The sequence below is a fragment of the Chanos chanos genome, chromosome 7 (genome assembly GCF_902362185.1).
Source record: "Chanos chanos chromosome 7, fChaCha1.1, whole genome shotgun sequence".
Lineage (NCBI taxonomy): Eukaryota > Metazoa > Chordata > Actinopteri > Gonorynchiformes > Chanidae > Chanos > Chanos chanos.
In genome coordinates, this window is record NC_044501.1 from 35803451 (window position 1) to 35820750 (window position 17300).

The 17300-nt window shown below is 44.5% G+C and overlaps 1 protein-coding gene across 1 annotated transcript; it reads right to left on the reverse strand.

The window, feature by feature from the left end:
* Window positions 1–3678: 3678 nt before the first annotated feature.
* serpinh2 (serine (or cysteine) peptidase inhibitor, clade H, member 2) lies at window positions 3679–17093 on the reverse strand. The gene is made up of 4 exons (XM_030780899.1): window positions 16472–17093; window positions 12079–12171; window positions 11710–11942; window positions 3679–3987 (listed from the first exon to the last, which is right to left on the reverse strand). Exons 1-4 carry the CDS (start codon window positions 17091–17093, stop codon window positions 3679–3681), a joined length of 1257 nt encoding a protein of 418 aa, XP_030636759.1.
* Window positions 17094–17300: the final 207 nt, after the last annotated feature.

A 17300-nucleotide genomic window follows, 5' to 3' on the forward strand; every position in this document is an offset into this window, starting at 1 on the left:
ATAAGCTTTATAAAACTGCTGTTCAGACAACGGTAAGTTCGTTTAAATCAATCTGCATGTAATGTAACATATCAGTAAATACGAGACAGATAATTCTACTATCACTTGACAATATCGGCTCAAGACTATTTATTTGTTCGTTTGCTAATGAAAATGATTACGTGAATAACGTACAAAGTATCCCGCAAGTCAACCAAGCGTTCCGTATCATGAGTGAAAGGACAAGACATGTGGACAGGAAATGTTTGTTTGTAAGTTGGAGAAAATAAGGACCTTGGGGCACTTTGTTCTGTGTTTACTTTCTGAATCGCAATGAGATGCATCTTTGTGATCGAGTCCCCAAAAACCTTTAAAGAAAAACATCTTTGCAGTGATTTCTTTCTGCAAGCATGAATGGATAGTCAGATTGCATAAATGAAAAGTATCTATGCCTAGAGAGAGGGCCTTGTTCAGTTTCTGAGTTCAACAGGTTTACAAGGTATTTACTTCTAGTGTAACACGCCTGTCTTTCATTCCAACCCCTTTTCATATGCCATCTTTAAAGGAGAACAAGGTGCAAATGGAGAAGCTCCTGTAGGATTTCCACCGTACCATTGACCCTCTGGGACCTAAGCCACTAGCTTTTCTGAAGTGTAAGTACAGCTGCAGTGGGAACACTCTAAGAATCCATTTCAACCTCTTTCCAGTGCTGGAATTATGAGGAGCAAAACTTTGACAAAAAGCAGCCAAGGGAGTTGAAGTTCATGGCCCGATTCCATAATCTTTTATTTAAAAACAGGAGATTAAACATTAAACCCTTTAAACCCTTTGGATGGAGTGGGTGCACTCCCGACTTTGATAACGTCATTCAGACAGTCGACCCTTACCCCCCACAATGCATCACTCTCGATTACATCCTCACTCAGGAGATAACAAGTACTGAGAGGAGTTTGCTGACCCCTAAACACACGCACACATACACAATCCTGAAATATTTGGGTAATCCAGGTCCGCTCCACTTTGTGGAATCCCTCTGGACAATGACTCTCTGTATAGATGCAGTTCAGATCTAAATTGCTCGTCTGTAGCAGCTATGCTTTCATCTACATTGTCCACAAAAACCAACCCTGTAAATACACAGGCCTACTCATTTTTTGTTGCGCATATCAAATTATTACATCAGCTTCTGCAAGATAAAAAAGCAAATGGTAGCTGACAAAAACAACGAGAGAGAGAGAGAGAGAGAGAGATGTCTTCAGACTGTGGTAATGTTTCTATAAGATGTGTTTAAAAAGATATGAATATGAATATGATACATATGTTTGATACAATCTCCGTCTCTGTGGCTGTCGAGTGACAGCTGACCCCACTGGTCCCGTCCATGTGTCAGGGTTAAACAGCTCTCTTTGAGTGGAATTGAATGTGAAAGTGATTCAGCAGGAAAATTCATGCTGTACCGAGCAAGACCGATGCGTTTGCACTGCGCAGCCCTCGGGCCAAACAACCAGCTGTGTGTGTGCTAGCCTCCGCATCATCTCCTAAACACCCTTTTCCGGAGTGTTTCGCTGTTTCCTTTTTTTTTCCCTCTTCTTCTTCTTCTTCTTCTTCTTCTTTTTTAAGGACTGTGGCACATGTCACATTTCCATACCTCTTTTCCACTGCAGCCACAAAAGCACAATTGAATAATGTTTATCTCGGACACTGCGTCAGAGGCATATACAAAAAAAAAAATATATAGCGCATTGTGTGGCATAGCTTTGTTAAACGGCGTACGACAGCAAGCAGATGCTGTAAAATTGTGGTTGTAGGGGGACCTGCTTCCAGAACGTTCCGCATTAGTAAGACCTACCTCAGGCAGACGAACGTGTGGTGCATTTACACTTTTACCTCCGAGCAAATCTATCCTTAGACCACTCTTAGTCACAGCTACAGCCCTCCAGAAATAATAATGTCATCTGAAAGTCTGTACGCAACTGGAAAGTCACTGAAGCATCGCCAAGAAATCAAAAAAGAAAAAAACCTTAAAGCCTTTTAATAAAACATGCCTGTGCTAGGACACTAACTCTTTTTTTAAGATTAATGGCAGAGAGTGACTCTCTCTTTTTTTTTTTTCATTCATTCGTTTTATTTCTCAATAATTCATTTGTGGAGAAGAAAACGAACGGTTTGCTCTTGCATATGCTGTTACCGTTGTGGAGAGTTGTAAAGGAAGTCTCATACAGGTCGTAGCTTTTGCTGGGCCGAAGCATAAAACACTTTCAAAGGCCTCTTTGTCTTTGATAAGCTGTGATGTCACCACTTCATAATTTTAGAGAAATTTATATTGATGCAGTATGGCAAAAACGCATCATGAGTGAGTTCAGTTGGCAAAATTTCTGGCTCTCCAGTGATAGTTCTTAGGAAGCATCTCTTTATTAGATTCATGTTCTGGTGACTCTTAATAAATAATAGTGCCTGTAAAACATAAAAAGATTATTACAATAAAAAATTAAAGCAAACTAATGAGGAAAAAAAATGTTTTATTAGCAGAAATGGCATATAACAACATACCCACCAGGCTTTGCTTCAGTATATGACAAATTTCAAACTCCTCAAACATTGTGTAATGAACACTTTTTGTCATTTGGTGATACCTTCACCTCCACCATGATGGTGGAAATGAAAAACAAAACATTCTACACTCCATAATAACGTTTTTATGGCCATTATAATAATATTAACAACATGAGAAAAAAAAACCATCTGGTGTGATCCCTTACGACTCAAAACTGTCACAGAGCTGAGGCCGCAGCCTCCATTGATCTGGACCGGAATTAAAAGATTAAAAGGTTTATTGTCAGTCTACACTGTTGACAGTGGTTCTGAGTCATTAGCACCATTAGCATTAAGCTTGCCCATCAATAAGCGCTTGACTGAGTGATCTCTTCCCGAGAGACTCCTCGGGTGGCGGGGACTCCCGTCGAAGATTAGCCTAACGCCCTCCTATGGCAACCATGATCTGCTTGGCTACGGCTGTCTCTCGAAATGACTCAGCGTTGCCCTTCCAGTTCAAAGAAAGCCTGTCTCCCACATGTCAGGGTTGAGTGCTGGTGTCAGGTTCTCGTGTCAGAGAGTGGGTGGATTGAAGGTATGTTCTGGAGCGCCATCATCTTTCCTCGCGAGTATGTTCACATGGCAGTCTGGGACATGTCAGATTGTTTACGTGTTGACTGTAGCGGTGTATGTGTGTGTGTGTGTGTGTGTGTGTGTATATCCGACTCAGTGTGTCAGTTTCAATACATCCTATCTATGACACTCAGTTCTATATTAATATAGCATATTAGTTGAGAGTAAGTGTGTCCATGTCACAACAACACTCACAGTTCATTTAACTGTACACTCTAATACAGTGCATGTCTATCACTCAGAGCCTGATTGGAGTGTTCTTGTATGTAGCAGTAGTTACCTCTGCTTTTGATGTCTTAAGTACCAGATGAAGGGGTTAGGTCTGGTCAGGTCTAAAGCAGTTTCTCATTTCCAGTCCTGGGGACCACACTGACTCTACATTTTGGTTAATGCTTAATACCAGCAAACCTGGTTCAAGAGGTCAAGTGTTCTTGAACCAGTGATCAGTAGATCAGTTGAAAGAGGTATGAGAGTGCTATAATCAATCTGTGCTGTCCTGGTGGGTCCCCGTTGCTAGGGTCGAGCGTTACGGGTTTAAAGCTCATCGTGTAGCGCTGGCCCGTTGGTCTGGTCCAGAGCTCCCATTAGCAACAATGCCCCAGTGCTGTTATCCTTAACCAGGATGATAAAGGGATGATCAGCATAGAATAGTTTGGAGTTCTCCACGTGTTCGTCATCGTCTTGTCCATCCGGGCGCCCTGTCGCAGAGCTCAGCTCCAGCGAGGCCCAGTGGAATACACCCCCGAGGTGAAGCTTTCCCCTCCCCTGCCCTCCTGACACGCCAGAAAAGTCTGCAGTCTTCTGATCCCATGCGTCCTTCAGACCCAAGGCAGCCAACTGTTTCTGAGGGAGTGAAAAGAGAGGGAAGTCAGGAGCGTCTTTCCCAAAAGCGTAATAACATTATGAGGGCTGAAAGATTACAGAAACGGAAAAATTGGTCTCCTTTCTAAAATCATTAACTACCACACACGCTCACACGCACACACACGCACACACACACACAGATCATCACAGACTTTGTTCAATCATTCCTGGAAACTTCCTCCAGTTGACAGCAAGTCAAAATCTGAAAAACCCCACAGAGTTAAATTCAGTCACCCTGTACTAAAAGACACACAAAGGACAAAAGATAAAGTTGGTGCTTAATCAATTATGCAAACAAAAAAAAAAAAAAAAAAACCAGGAGTGGCCAAGTGAATTGTACTCGTGATGTGATTAGTGTCAACTGGGAACAAAAAAAACCCCAAAACAAAACAACTTTTGCTCTTCTCCAGACAGGTGATGTCATAAATGAAAACGCAAAAAACAAAGAGTGTAGCTATAAATCAATAACATCTTCAAAAGTTTCCGGTGGTTTCTTTATTGTCTCCTGTTTGTTGGTAAGCGTGACAGATGCCCTTGTTGCCAATGCAGTGGTACAAACTGGGAGACAGCAGCTGAAGGAGGCGGCAGGGGGAAAGTGGCCCATGAATAATTTAAAAACCATCCCTCTGACCTCAGCGTAGCTTTGTTTTTCTTCTGATATGAATTCGGCAGAAAGACAGTGCCTGACAGGTAGTTTATATTCCCACGGATGAAACCCAGTGTAAACGACAGTCTCCACAGGGGGAGCAAGAGTGGAAGAGAGAGAGAGAGAGAATATTTTGTAGAAGAAGATTAAAAGACACCTACTGAGTATTTTTGACAGCTAAAATTAAATAGCAAATGATTTAACCTTTACATTTAAATAATAATGAATTTCATGACTAATCAGGGCACGCAAAAAAACCCCCGTCTCCCATACCCACGCTGAAGTTAAAAGAAACAAAATCGCGTTAATACGTTTTGCGATCTCTGGGAATAGTTCTTTTCTCGTTTAAACGTTGATGTGAACTGAGGGGAGAAAGAGAGGTGCTGTTAGAAAGGGAGAGAGAGAGAGAGGGGAAATGGAGGAGAAACAAATAATGATCAGGAGGGAAGGAAACAGTGACAGCCCTTGTCTCTAGCACTAACATGGTACAACCCACTGCGATGTTTCCCCCTTCCTTCTCACAGCAGCCTCTACACACACACACACACACATACACACACACCTTCTCTAATGCACTTCTATTGTCCTCATCTATTATTCCTCCTCTCCTCCTCCCTCTTTTTTCTTCCTCAACCACTTCATCACTGTCTGTGTCCACTGTTCTGCCACCTCCGTGGCATCCTCATCCCTCATCTGCCCTTTTCCACCCCCTTTTTTTTCCCTCTCTCTCTCTCTCTCTCTCTCTCTCTCTCTCTCTCTCTGTCTCTCCTTTCTCACTCGACTCCCTCCATTTCTCACACGAACATTTTCTCACTTTAACCAACCTGTACATTCTTCTGTCGAACCATACACCCTTACGCTCCTCTCTCTCTTTCTCTCTCTCTCTCTCTGTCTCTCTCTTTTTCTTAACCTCTTTAACTGAGCTTACTCTCCCTTTAGTGTTTATTCCAGGCTGTGTATCTTTCTCTTAGAATACCAGTAGCAACAGTATTATAACATTGTATTAGCCATGGCTACTCTTAATTGACAAATGAGCTAAGTTTCATAATACCGATAATATATTCAAGGAAAATACATCAAACCCATTGTTTATGTTCCCAGTATAAACAGGGGTTCAGCAAACGTTTGCTGTCGTGTTCTTTTTGGACACTAAGACATTCTCTTTCCCGCTCTAGTCTGGGCCGCCGTTGATCTGACCTTAAGCAGCTTGCTGTCACAACGCTGCAACAGCAACGCGTGTTGCCGACGACAACGCTGTCACCCAAAATTAAAGTCACATGGAACATTAGGAGACATCTCCCAGCATGCACTGCATCAGCGTGTATAAATAGCACCATCCCCGACTCTCCCTGCGTGAAACAGGGCGGGAGAATCGCGCTCGGGTAAATGAGTGCAGGGGTCACTTAATTTTTTAAAACAATCCTTGTTAAAAAATTAAGCATTCCTGTCGTAATGTAGTACAACATGAGGAGGTATCGGCAGGAGCTTATGGCCCTGCTGGCCACAGACAGTTCGACGCTGAACGCACTCTGTGACTGCAAAAGCAACCAACTCACACATCTCCGTGAGTAATGCACATATCTACAGCAGTCTACTGAGAGAGAAACACCTCCTTCACTCTCAATGATACTACACGGCTATTACTTACAGTCATTTGACATTTAAGCTGTGTAATTCGACTTGTGTCCCATCAGTTTGAGAGCCATCTTCGTCACTGTCCACATCCTAAAGCAATGTTGTTGTAGATGGCTTGTGTGTTTGGAGCTTGGGTTTTTATTAATGACACATTTGAGAGGAGAGGTTGTTAGATGAGTAAATTGAGAGGGGGAGAGAGAGAGAAAAAGAGGAGAACGGGTGGAGGAGTACGGCTCTGCTGTGTAGAGAGATAGATAGAGAGAGTGTGCCGTGTCACGCAGTAATGCGTCACCCAAGAGTGCCTACTAATGCACCAAAGCTGACTGACAGATGGAGGGGGTAGAACGAAAGAGAGAGAGAGAGAGAGTGGGAGAAAGATGTGGAGGAAAGTGCAGGGGACAGAGGAGAAGAGGGCCATCTTTAGGGGACCATCTCTCTCTCTTCTCTTACATAGTCTTTCTATCTATCTATCTATCTATCTGTCTATCTATCTATCTATCTATCTATCTATCTATCTATCTATCTATCTATCTATCTGTCTGTCTGTCTGTCTGTCTGTCTGTCTATCCGTCTATCTATCTGTCTGTCTGTCTGTCTATCTATCTATCTATCTATCTATCTGCCTGTCTGTCTCTCCTGTTCTCTCACAAACTACACCACTGTTCCATCTTCTGCCACAACATTTCTAACTCAGTCTTTTTTTTTTCAAAACAAATCCTTAAGAATTTTCTCTGAAAAAAAGCATATTATACTTCATCCAAGTCTCTCACATGCCAGTGTACAAACATACATTATACTGTTTCCTACCAGAGGCATAACAACAACAGCCCAAAAAACTCAGTCATGAATAAGGCATGAGTATGCAACACAGAGCGGGTTGGCTGTAGCATTCCATGTGTGGGAAACGGGAATAGCGTCTGGGAATGTGAAGGTGGAACCCGTGTCTGGCTCAGCGTTTCCCAACTCCAAGCGCATGTTTTATTCAAGTGCACAGAACAGTAACCTCAGAAAATCCCACTTTGTTACTGATGTCTTATTCACATAGCTTCTCTCTCTCTCTCTCTCTCTCTCTCTCTCACTCACACAGTCCCACTGTCAATACTTTAATTTATTTATCCCTCACATCCCGTTCCACAAGGCCAACTTTTACGACGTTTATCAGCTCATGAAAAACCATGAGTGCTCGGAGAGGGATTCTGACTGCCGCTCTGTCTTGTAAATTATGTCTCCTAATGCCAGCAGTGAGTAATATACCCTCCGCGCTATTATTTATCACTGCATATGGAATTATCGTGGCCTCTTGCATGAAATTCATCAAACAATTATCTTGCAGTACGTGGCTTTTCTCTAACCCAGAATAGGTTTGAATACATTGGTTTAATGTCGACATCCAGTCTTTTCAAAGGGTTTCCCTTAGCTCCGTTGATTGTCTGGTTATGTGCGTCAACAATTACAAGTTCATGCAAACTCAGCGTTTCGATATTCAAGATGCATGGCATTATCGTTCAATAAAAGCCACGTTAGCGAACAAAGCTGAGGTAATTTTTTATTTCTCATCCCTTGCAGTCATAGGCAGTTTCCTGGAAAAGAATGTGAAGCAAGGGATCATTTTCTCATCATAAGCACATAATGTCCAATTATAGACATGTTGCCATTAGAAACACCACCACAGCAGTGTACCGCTCAGGATTTTTTAGAGAGAGAGAGAGAGGCGTGTGTGTGTCTGTCTGTGTGTCTGTGTGTGTGTGTGCCTGTATGTATGTGTGTGTACGTGTATGTGCCTGTGTGTGTGTGTGTGTGTGTGTGCCTGTATGTATGTGTGTGTGTATGTGTATGTGTATGTGCCTGTGTGTGTGTGTGTGTGTGTGCGTGTGCGTGCGCGTGCCTGTGTGTGTCTGGCAGGCGGGTGAGCATCAGACGGACACGAGTGGGCAGACTGTTTCCCTTGGGCAGGGCTTGTTAAGGGAAGAGAGCCACGGCTGCTCGTTAGTCGGCACACAGAGTTCTAACTGAGCCTGAGTCCCAGCCTGTCTCTTTGGGACTTATTTTTAGATCGCTGCATCTCCACCTTATCCGCTTTTCTCTCCCCCCCCCCCCTCCTTCCCCATCGCCTGACCCTTTGCCGTCCACCTCCACCTCCCAACCACCTATTTGCCTGCCGCACGATTCTTCCATTTGGGTCACGGAGCCACGGGCCGGGCCTGTTGATCCGGGTCGCGTTAGCGTTCGTGCGATGCCCGTGCAGGCAGAATCACGAACGAGGACTCGGATCGGGATAATGGCTGATCTTCCACTGAACCGAGAGATCCGTGCAAATCCTCGGCCAACGAGCGTGACGGGGATTTCGCGTCGAGCCGGAATGCAGCTCACAGTCATCAACCGTTCCGGTCCCGCCATCGGCGGTCTGATGAACGGAGGTGTAAACACCATTAACACACAGCGACAGGCTGTGTTTGCTCAGCAGGAGCCAATCAGATGAGAGAGAGAGAGAGAGAGAGGTCTTGAAAGGAGAGAAGCAGTCTAGTCATGAGTAAAAGGGGGAGGATGGTCTCTGGCCTACAGTAACATTTCCTTCAAATATTGAGAGACAGAAAGAGAGAGTGGGAGAAAGAGAGAGAGAAAGAGATGAGAAGAGGAGACAGAAACAGCAGTAGGGAAGCTTGTCAAAGGGTAATACAGCTCTATTCATGTCATGTCAAGGAGGGAGGATAGTTGGCCTCTCTTCAGGGGCTGAAGCATCATTTGTGTGTGTGTGTGTGTGGTAAAGTATGCCATGCCAGAGCCTTGCTGTTCCAGACTGTGGGTTGGTTTTTTTTTCTCTCCTTCGGTAAAAGAGGCTTTGGCTCCCACACCGCTATCCCTCTCACTCACGTTAATGTCAAAAGCTTGTTCCTCAGGGCAGTCCTGTGCAGTGAAACATGGCAATACACCTCTCTGGACATCTGAAACCCGTTGTAGTTCTCACCCTCCTGACCGCTCTCCGCTCATCCCTCCATCACACGTTTAACAACACGCTGTCCTTACATGAGAGGATCCATTCAGACTCTATATGACTCCAGGGAAAATAGCTTCACTCTCATTTTCCTTGTATCTGTCTGGTTCAGCAAACCAATATTCTTATCTCTCTCTCTCCCTCTCTCTCTCTCGCTCTCTCTCTCTCTCTCTTTACTCCACCTTCCAAACAACACTTTTTTCATTTGCTTTCAGGCTGTCTCGATCTGTAGCCATTAACTCAATGCTCTCTCTCTCTCTCTCTCTCATTCTCTACAGCTACAGAAAAGAATGGTGATTCCAACTGTGCCCTCTGTACATCTCTGTTCTAACCTGCTGCCCTGCCCTCCTAAAGCCCAGCAGACAGTGCTGGAAACATGTGACTATATGGATCTAGGTTGTCGCCCTCAGACTCAATTTGGTCCCAAGACCACAGACGGCAATTCTTTGTTGTTTCACTCCGCCCACTGCCACTGTCCAATGAGCCTAGAGGACACCCAGGCGCATGCCCTCGCTTCAGCCCAGGCAGAAGAGGTGGACGATGAGGCCACTTTGGTTCTGCTGCTGTGCTCCACCTTACTGAAGCAGGCACAAGAATTACTGGCCTTGGGAGTAAAAGTGGAGGAGATCCAGCAAGGCTACAGACTGGCCTGCGTCAATGCTCTGGAGCTACTGGAGGGAGGGACGCTGGTCTGCTCCGTCCTCGGAGACCCTCGCAGTGAGAGGGAGGTGGCGACCGCACTGAGACACTATCTCTGCAGATGGGAGCCAGAGCTGGGCGAGCTGCTGGGTGAAACAGTGATGCACTTCTGTGTCCAGAGCTGGACGTCAGGGCAACAAGGGATGAGGTTTGATCCCTGCAGCCTCAAGGTCAACAAGGTCGTGGGCGACGCGTGCGTGGTGGCGGGATCAGAGAAGCGGAATGGAATGACACGTGAACAGGAAAGCGATAAGGAGGAGAAGATGAAGAAAAAACACATGGACAAAGCAGAGGAGGTAAAGGAGAACAATGAAGGAGAGGCAGAAAAGCCAAGCGAACAAAGAGGTAGTGCTGCGCGTGATGAGGTTTCAGAGAAAAAGAAAGAATGCAGCAGCAAAGACATTTTAGAGAAAGAGAGAGAGACAGAGGCGGGAAATGAGGAACAACTAAAAAAACAGAGTGGAATGGAAGAAAGCAAAAGAGGAGGTGGAAAAACTGGGGAGAAGGACAAGCCGAATGAACTGACGATTGCGAAAGGAGAGAGTGAAGATGAGTGGGAGGAATGGGAGGACCTTAGCTTGGAAATAGATGAGGTGAAGACAGGAGGTGACGAGGAGGTGGAAGAGGTGAGGAGAAAGAACGAGGACAAAGGAGAGCAAAGTACAGTAGGTGACAGCCAGGAGAGAGAGAAGGAAAAAAGCAAAAGAGAGAGACTCAAGTGGAAAAAGAGGGAATTAAAAAAAAACAGGCTGTACAAAGGCAACTTCAGACTAGGCTTATACTATTCTTCTCCTCCCCGTATCACGGCCTTATACAACAGTCAAAGGACAAAACGACACAAAGCAAAAGGAAAACTGACCAGACCAGCACGTGGTCGTTCACTAAACCAGCAAACCAGCCTCAACCGTGAACCTGACCCCTTTGACCGCAACGCAACTATTCAGGTCAGTACATCTACTCATGATAGTGACAACACTTCAATCGCAGTTACGGTCACACTGTCAGGCTCGGACCCAGACATTCTAGACCGTGCTGAGAGAGTCATTCACGGTTCTTTGACATTCTACCGGGATCTGCTGGGCGACCCCAGAATGGTACCGGGGGCCGGGATCACAGAGGTGGTCCTGGCCAATCAGCTGACCCAACGTGGCCTTGCTCTGGAAGGCATGGAGCAGCTAGTGGTTCATGCTTTTGCCCAGTCCCTACTGGAGCCTGTTCGGGCCCTGGGGGAGAACTGGGGAATCCCGGGTGACTCGTTCGTGCTGAGTCTGTATGAGACTCAAGTGTGGAGGAGAAGAACGGAGGGATGGGAAGGGTACATGGGCGTGGCGGAGCCGTTAGCATGGAAAAGGAATGCGCTGAAGCACGCGACGGAAGCGGCACTTAATGTTCTCTCTCAGCCACTGAGTCAAACTCCAGAGGAGAACACACACACACACACTAAATACAGACGCAGGTAAATGCACATCTCCTTCACAGCCTATATGACTACATTACTGAATGTATAGCTTTTCATTAACCAGAGAAACTGATTGTATTTTCACGACTGACAATAAAATGAAATGAGCCAAGTCTACCCTTTGTTGTGTGAGAATCCTTCTATGGGTTGTGCTACGGCTAGGTCTGCAAATCTGTAGAGTTACATAGCAAGAGAGTTCCTTTTTCTTTTTTTCCAAAGACGTGCATGTCACTATAGATACGAAGCGTGCGCGTTTCAAAAACTGCTTGCCTGTAGGCTGAGTGCGCTGGTTACGTTGACTCTGGGCAGAGAGACGGCCACGCTCATCTCACTCATTCTGCCCAGCCACTTGGTCACCAGGGCAGGGCTGAGCAGGCCGTCCAGACGGGACAGGTTCTCCACATGGAAGGGCAACAGCAGCAGTACACTGGCCTTGCCTCCCCACAGACCCAGCTCCAGAACCTGCACCATATTCTCCACGTCCTCATAGTGAAGATACACCCCTCAATATGCACACAGAGAGAGGTAGAGATGGTGATAAGTCAAACAAACGGGGAGGGGGGGGTACCATTATAAAAATAGCTGTGTTGTGTCACAATGTGGGGATGTGGTAAAAGATAAGGAGAGAGTAATGTTTACCTGCTCTGTGCATCATGGGTACTTTGGTGTATTTGTTTCCCAGAAAGGTGCGCGGGTCTTGGTTTTCTTCATCAAAGGCTCTGTCCCACAGACCTACATACAACAAAAACAAAACAAAACAAACGCCTTCGCGTGTATAGCACAGCCTGACACACGCTGTTAACGGAGAGAAAAAAGCAGACGGTTGCGGAAAAGTCACGACCTGTTCCATATAGACTGCTCTTTAAGAATACACGAAACGACGCGGAGCAGAGGTGCCCAGCGTGGATCCACACAAGCACGAACACGGAACGCGCGCTATCGATTAGACAGACCGCTGTGTCAGAGAGCCATCAACCAGAAATCACGTGCGCTTTAACAGGGGACTCAGCGACACAGAGAGACAAAAGATGAAAGGACATAAAAAAACGACAGATACAGAGAGAGAGAGAGTGAGAGAGAGAGAAAGACAGCGAGAAAAGAGGTTGCACAGGGAGGCACAGGGCATATTATTACAGTCTATTAAACTCATTACGCTCTCTAACAAAGATGGGATTCGATAAAGAGACTATTAGCTGGATTACGGGCACACGCTTTTCTTCCCTGTCATCTCTCCAAGTTGAATTAGCCCTGGGAGAGAGTCTCAAAAAGGCAATTTCCAATACCGTTGTACTACACGCAATTTAGGGTTACAAAAGTTCATTCCCACCTTGTACTCCTCTACAGCAAATATATTTCATCTTGTTCTCCATGGTCTAAGTAGACTGCGGCCTCTCTGTCACTCACTGGCCAATATATACGTCAATATAAAGTCTAGCCTTTACTGAATAGGTGAACTGAATGCAATCATATAGCCGTTGTTCACTCTCTACGTTTCTGGTGCGTGACTCCGAAGTTCGTTGTCAATACTGGGACTTCAGTCACGTTACTGGAGTCACTTGGCAATTCAACTCACTTTGTTGCTTCATCACCGAAAGCTAAAGATGGTGAAAAATGCTATCAGCACAGCTAAACATTACATTCGTAATAATAATAAATATTACTGTGTTCTGATTCGACCCTCTTCTGTTACACCTCATTTGTTACCGTGAGTGACCACGTACACCTGAGATAGGCCGATCTTTATTTAGGGGTAAATGAAAAACACTCCGACTGACTCGAGACACAGAAATCCCTCTCGGACCAAAGCCAATCGTTGCGTAGGGCACGGTGGTATGTCGGCAACTCTCCTAGGCCTGTGAGCGCGAGCGAGCGAGAAGTCTTGTGTTACAGCAATTAAGGGTAGGATGAAATGGGATCACTTCAAAGTTCATAACTCTAAGCTACAGTATCTGTTGATTATTAAGGGTTGGTAAGGAGTTTGGAACTGAAAGCATTAAGGGGGGGGGGGGGGGGGGTATTTCTCCTTACGTGAGTGCTTGGAATGCCATGGAAGATTCCCGGTGGCCGCAGGTTTTTTTTTTTTTTCTTTGGCCGTCTGCGAAGAAAATGGTTTAAAAAAAGAATTTATGAGGTGGGATCTCTGTTTCTCTGTCTAGACAAGCCACTCCACGCTAAACTGAAAAAAACCCCCAAAAAAACAAAAAACAAAAAAAACCCCAAAAAACAACACAGTCCCGAGCCTAAAGAGGCTCAACCTTATATCTCTTCCATTAATCACTGAACAAAAAAAAAAAAAACAATACAACTATTGTGTGGTTGGTGTCAAAATGCTAGCTCCCCCCTCCTCTTTTGCATAATAAGCTTAGCCACAAAAGATGCACAGCAAAAACAAAACCCACTCTCCTCCGGCTCTCATCAGCGGCCTGATTAGAGAACGCTGTAGTGTTGGCGAGAGGACTGTTATTACAGGTTAACTGGGTGTGCTCTTGTTGTGGGTTTGTTTGTCCTCAGCAGCGTTATAATTGGGTTTGTTGCCGGCCGTTTGGAGATCCCGTTTAGATCCCGTATTTCTCTCGTCGTGCGAGAACAAAAAGCCGACTTGAACAAATGCAGAATGCAGAGGCATGGCTGGGTTTATGATTCATTTTAATGGAACAGTCTCTCTCTCTCTCTCTTTCTCTCTCTCTCTTTCTTTCTCTATCTCGTTCTTTCTCCCCGTCCCATTCTATTTTCTCAATTACCTGTTCATAAACCCGTACTCTTTAAATTTCTCTCTTCCTTCTTCTCATTCTTCTCTTTTTTGCTCTTCTATTTACCCTTCTGCCCATTTCTCCTTTAATGTTCTTTTTCTATTACTATCTTAACCACCCATTTCATCTTCTGCTCAGCTTAAGATTATCCCTCTCTCTCTTTCTCTCTCTCTCTCTCTCTCTCTCTCTCTATCCCTCCCCTTTTTTCTTTACTTTTCCATCCTCTTTTCTGCTTCAGCTAATTATCCCTCTCCATTCTTCCATTTACCACTCTTGTCCTCTATTAAGCACAGAGAGATTGAGGGAGAGAGAGAAAGAGAGAGAGAGAGAGAGAGAGGGAGGGAGAGAGAGAGAGAGAGGGACAGAGAGGGAAAGAAAGAGAAAGACAGAGAGACAGAGAACAAGAGAAAAGCTTGAGTGCTTTTAATTTTGATCTTCAATAATGAACTAAAAAAGGAAAAAGTGCACGGGACAAACAAACATGCAGAAAGCAGACAGATGCTGGAAGTGTGCCAGGATTTTTTTTCTTTTTTTTTACCACAAAGAATATAACAGAGAAAGAGTATGTCTCTAAAACCACCAGGCTAGGGAGAAGAAAAAAAAAAAACATTTCTGGCCGGAAGAAATCCAAGGCAAGTAAATGAATTACTTCAGAACTCCAAGCACTAAGATCATTTACTGCTTTTAAATTATAAATCCAAACTCTGAATCCAATTTTCATAATCTCATTCATGTGGTATAATCTATTGTACAATCTAATTTGTATATTTCATCACAGAATTAATGGACTAAACCAACTCTGCTCAACGTAAAACTAATTTCATAATTAAGTCAAAACATGAAACAAAAGGAAAATTAATTAGATTGCTTATCAATCTACAGTCAATCATAACTTCTTTTCAGAGTGCTCCTTACTGAGAAGCCTCTCCTCCTTTTTTTTTTTTTTCTCTTTCACTGTTCAAACCCAGCATGAAAGTTCCTGCCGACTCTATAACGGAGACAAAAAAAATAAAAAAAAACAACAAAAAAAAAACTGCACATAGAACAGGGGCTCAGTCACGTCGGTGAAACAATGCGACGCCGAATTCCAGGTTTGTAAGTAGCTGACTCAGAGACGAAGCGTTAAAATAGAAACGTGCGACACGGGAGCGTCGAGCCCCCCGGATTGTCGTTATGAAGAGATTTCGAGTGCAGCCCCAACAAAAAAATCCAATTTCGTAAAAGCCACTGGGATACATTTGTGAATATGAGGCTAATCACTTTTTTTTTTTTTTTGGGTGAAAAGCTTTATAAATACTGTTATCGCTCGTCATAACGGAAAATCTTGGCACGTTCAACGTCAACGCCAGGTTTATGTAAAAATTCTATTTTAAAGAGGCTTCATCATATAATTACTAAAACAATATGAGATTTCATTTCCTGCATGCCTCATACTGATTAGTTCATATTTCCATGACTGGTGGAGGCAACAGGTTGATGGAGGCCATAAACCAGTTAAATGACGGTTTTTTTTGTAGCTCTTTCTCATTTAAGACAGTAGATCCATGATGAGTGGGGGGGAAACCACACAGCCTGCATGTGAAGGTGCTAGATTCAACAGAAAGTGACATAGCAATAAAAAAAAGAGATAGATAGATAGATAGATAGATAGATAGATAGATAGATGGATAAATACACACATATATATATATGTATATACATATTTGTATATATACACACATATAAATAAAGATATGCTTAAAGGTGACTCAAGAGAAGCTCCAGGCATGGAGTCAGGTGACAGCATGAGCATAGTGAGAGCAGATGTTAAGAATGATACCCTACAGGAGCAGATCTAGACTTCTGTTACTAAATTATTAAAGCTGACAAGACACCCCCCCGTGGTAAGATTAATACACCCACCCCTCGCCATAAACCAGAGAATCATCAGTTATTAACTCTGTTTGCTGGCAGTGCGAATAAAACCCCAATGTTTTCACGTACACACTCTAACGACGCAAAAACAGATAAACAACAAACTCACTGCAACATGCTCCGGAGCAATATTTTGTAATCAAACATTTTTTTTTGTCTCTGTTAACACACTGACGCACAGATACGTGCAGCCCATTTATTAAAAAAAAAAAAAAAAAAAAAAGGAGGGGGGGGTGGGTTGTGGTAGGCACACTGCCCAAATTCTTGTCATGTTCATTATCTAAAACTGAACCCAATCCAACATCAAGCTATTGTCTAAGCCAGCAGTGGTTATGTGATGTCTCTGCTTTATGCCACATATTTCATACCCTTAAAGTGCAGTGCATTAGCCAGAATCAGAGCCCCTGATTGGTCCGACAGCTCCTCTTTCAGTTGTTCAGTCTCCACCCCTCTCATTCCAGCCTTGGCCCAGCGGTGGATGGTCTCTCGGCTGGCCTGTCTATCCCCTGAACCCAGAGGAACGTGATCCAAACCATACTGCGCCTGAGCCGCTTTCAGAAAGTTCTGGTCCAGACCAGGGGGGTGCTTGGAGAACAGCGCTGAGGAACTCAGCAAACTGAAGCTGGTTCCGTTCGCCTCGCGTATGGACTTCAGCGCATCAGTCAGAGCTTCTCTCAGGTTCTCCTTCTCCGCAGTGGGTTTGAGGAGCTCCTGAAGTTGACCAGCTGTAGAACCTCCAGCGCCTCCACTCAGGGCTCTAAGAGACCCAGTTAACAGCAGTGGTGAGAATATGGTATTGGTTGGGGAAGGTTCCTTACGCAAGGCTTTGTACAGCTGCAGCCCCAGAGTCCAGCTGGCATGCCCAACAGGAGAGCTGCCCTGCTTTGGTTTGCCTGGTGCCACTGGGTCCTTAGGTTTGGCGGACCCAACCACCGAGACAAACACAGCCAAAACAGTGAGAGACAGAGATGCAGATAAGGTGGGCAGCATGGCAGGACTGGAGAGAGGGAGAGAGAGAGAGAGAGATAGTAGATTAAAACAAGATGGATAAACTTCAAGCAAATAGTTAATGAACTGAACGGACATGAGCAAAAAGACTTCAATGAAATATAAGTTATAAAGGCAGCCTATTCAAGTTAATGTTGTGGCTTCCAGGCATCATATGATTCACAGACTTTGACACTTCAGCAGCATGTA

Coding starts and splice junctions, on each gene's coding strand:
- serpinh2 (XM_030780899.1), bottom strand. CDS start 17,093: ATGCTGCCCACCTTATCTGCATCTCTGTCTCTCACTGTTTTGGCTGTG. Junction 11,943..12,078: donor ACCCATGATGCACAGAGCAG/GTAAACATTACT, acceptor GTGCATATTGAG/GGGTGTATCTTCACTATGAG. Junction 3,988..11,709: donor CCAGCGCACTCAGCCTACAG/GCAAGCAGTTTT, acceptor TCACTCCCTCAG/AAACAGTTGGCTGCCTTGGG.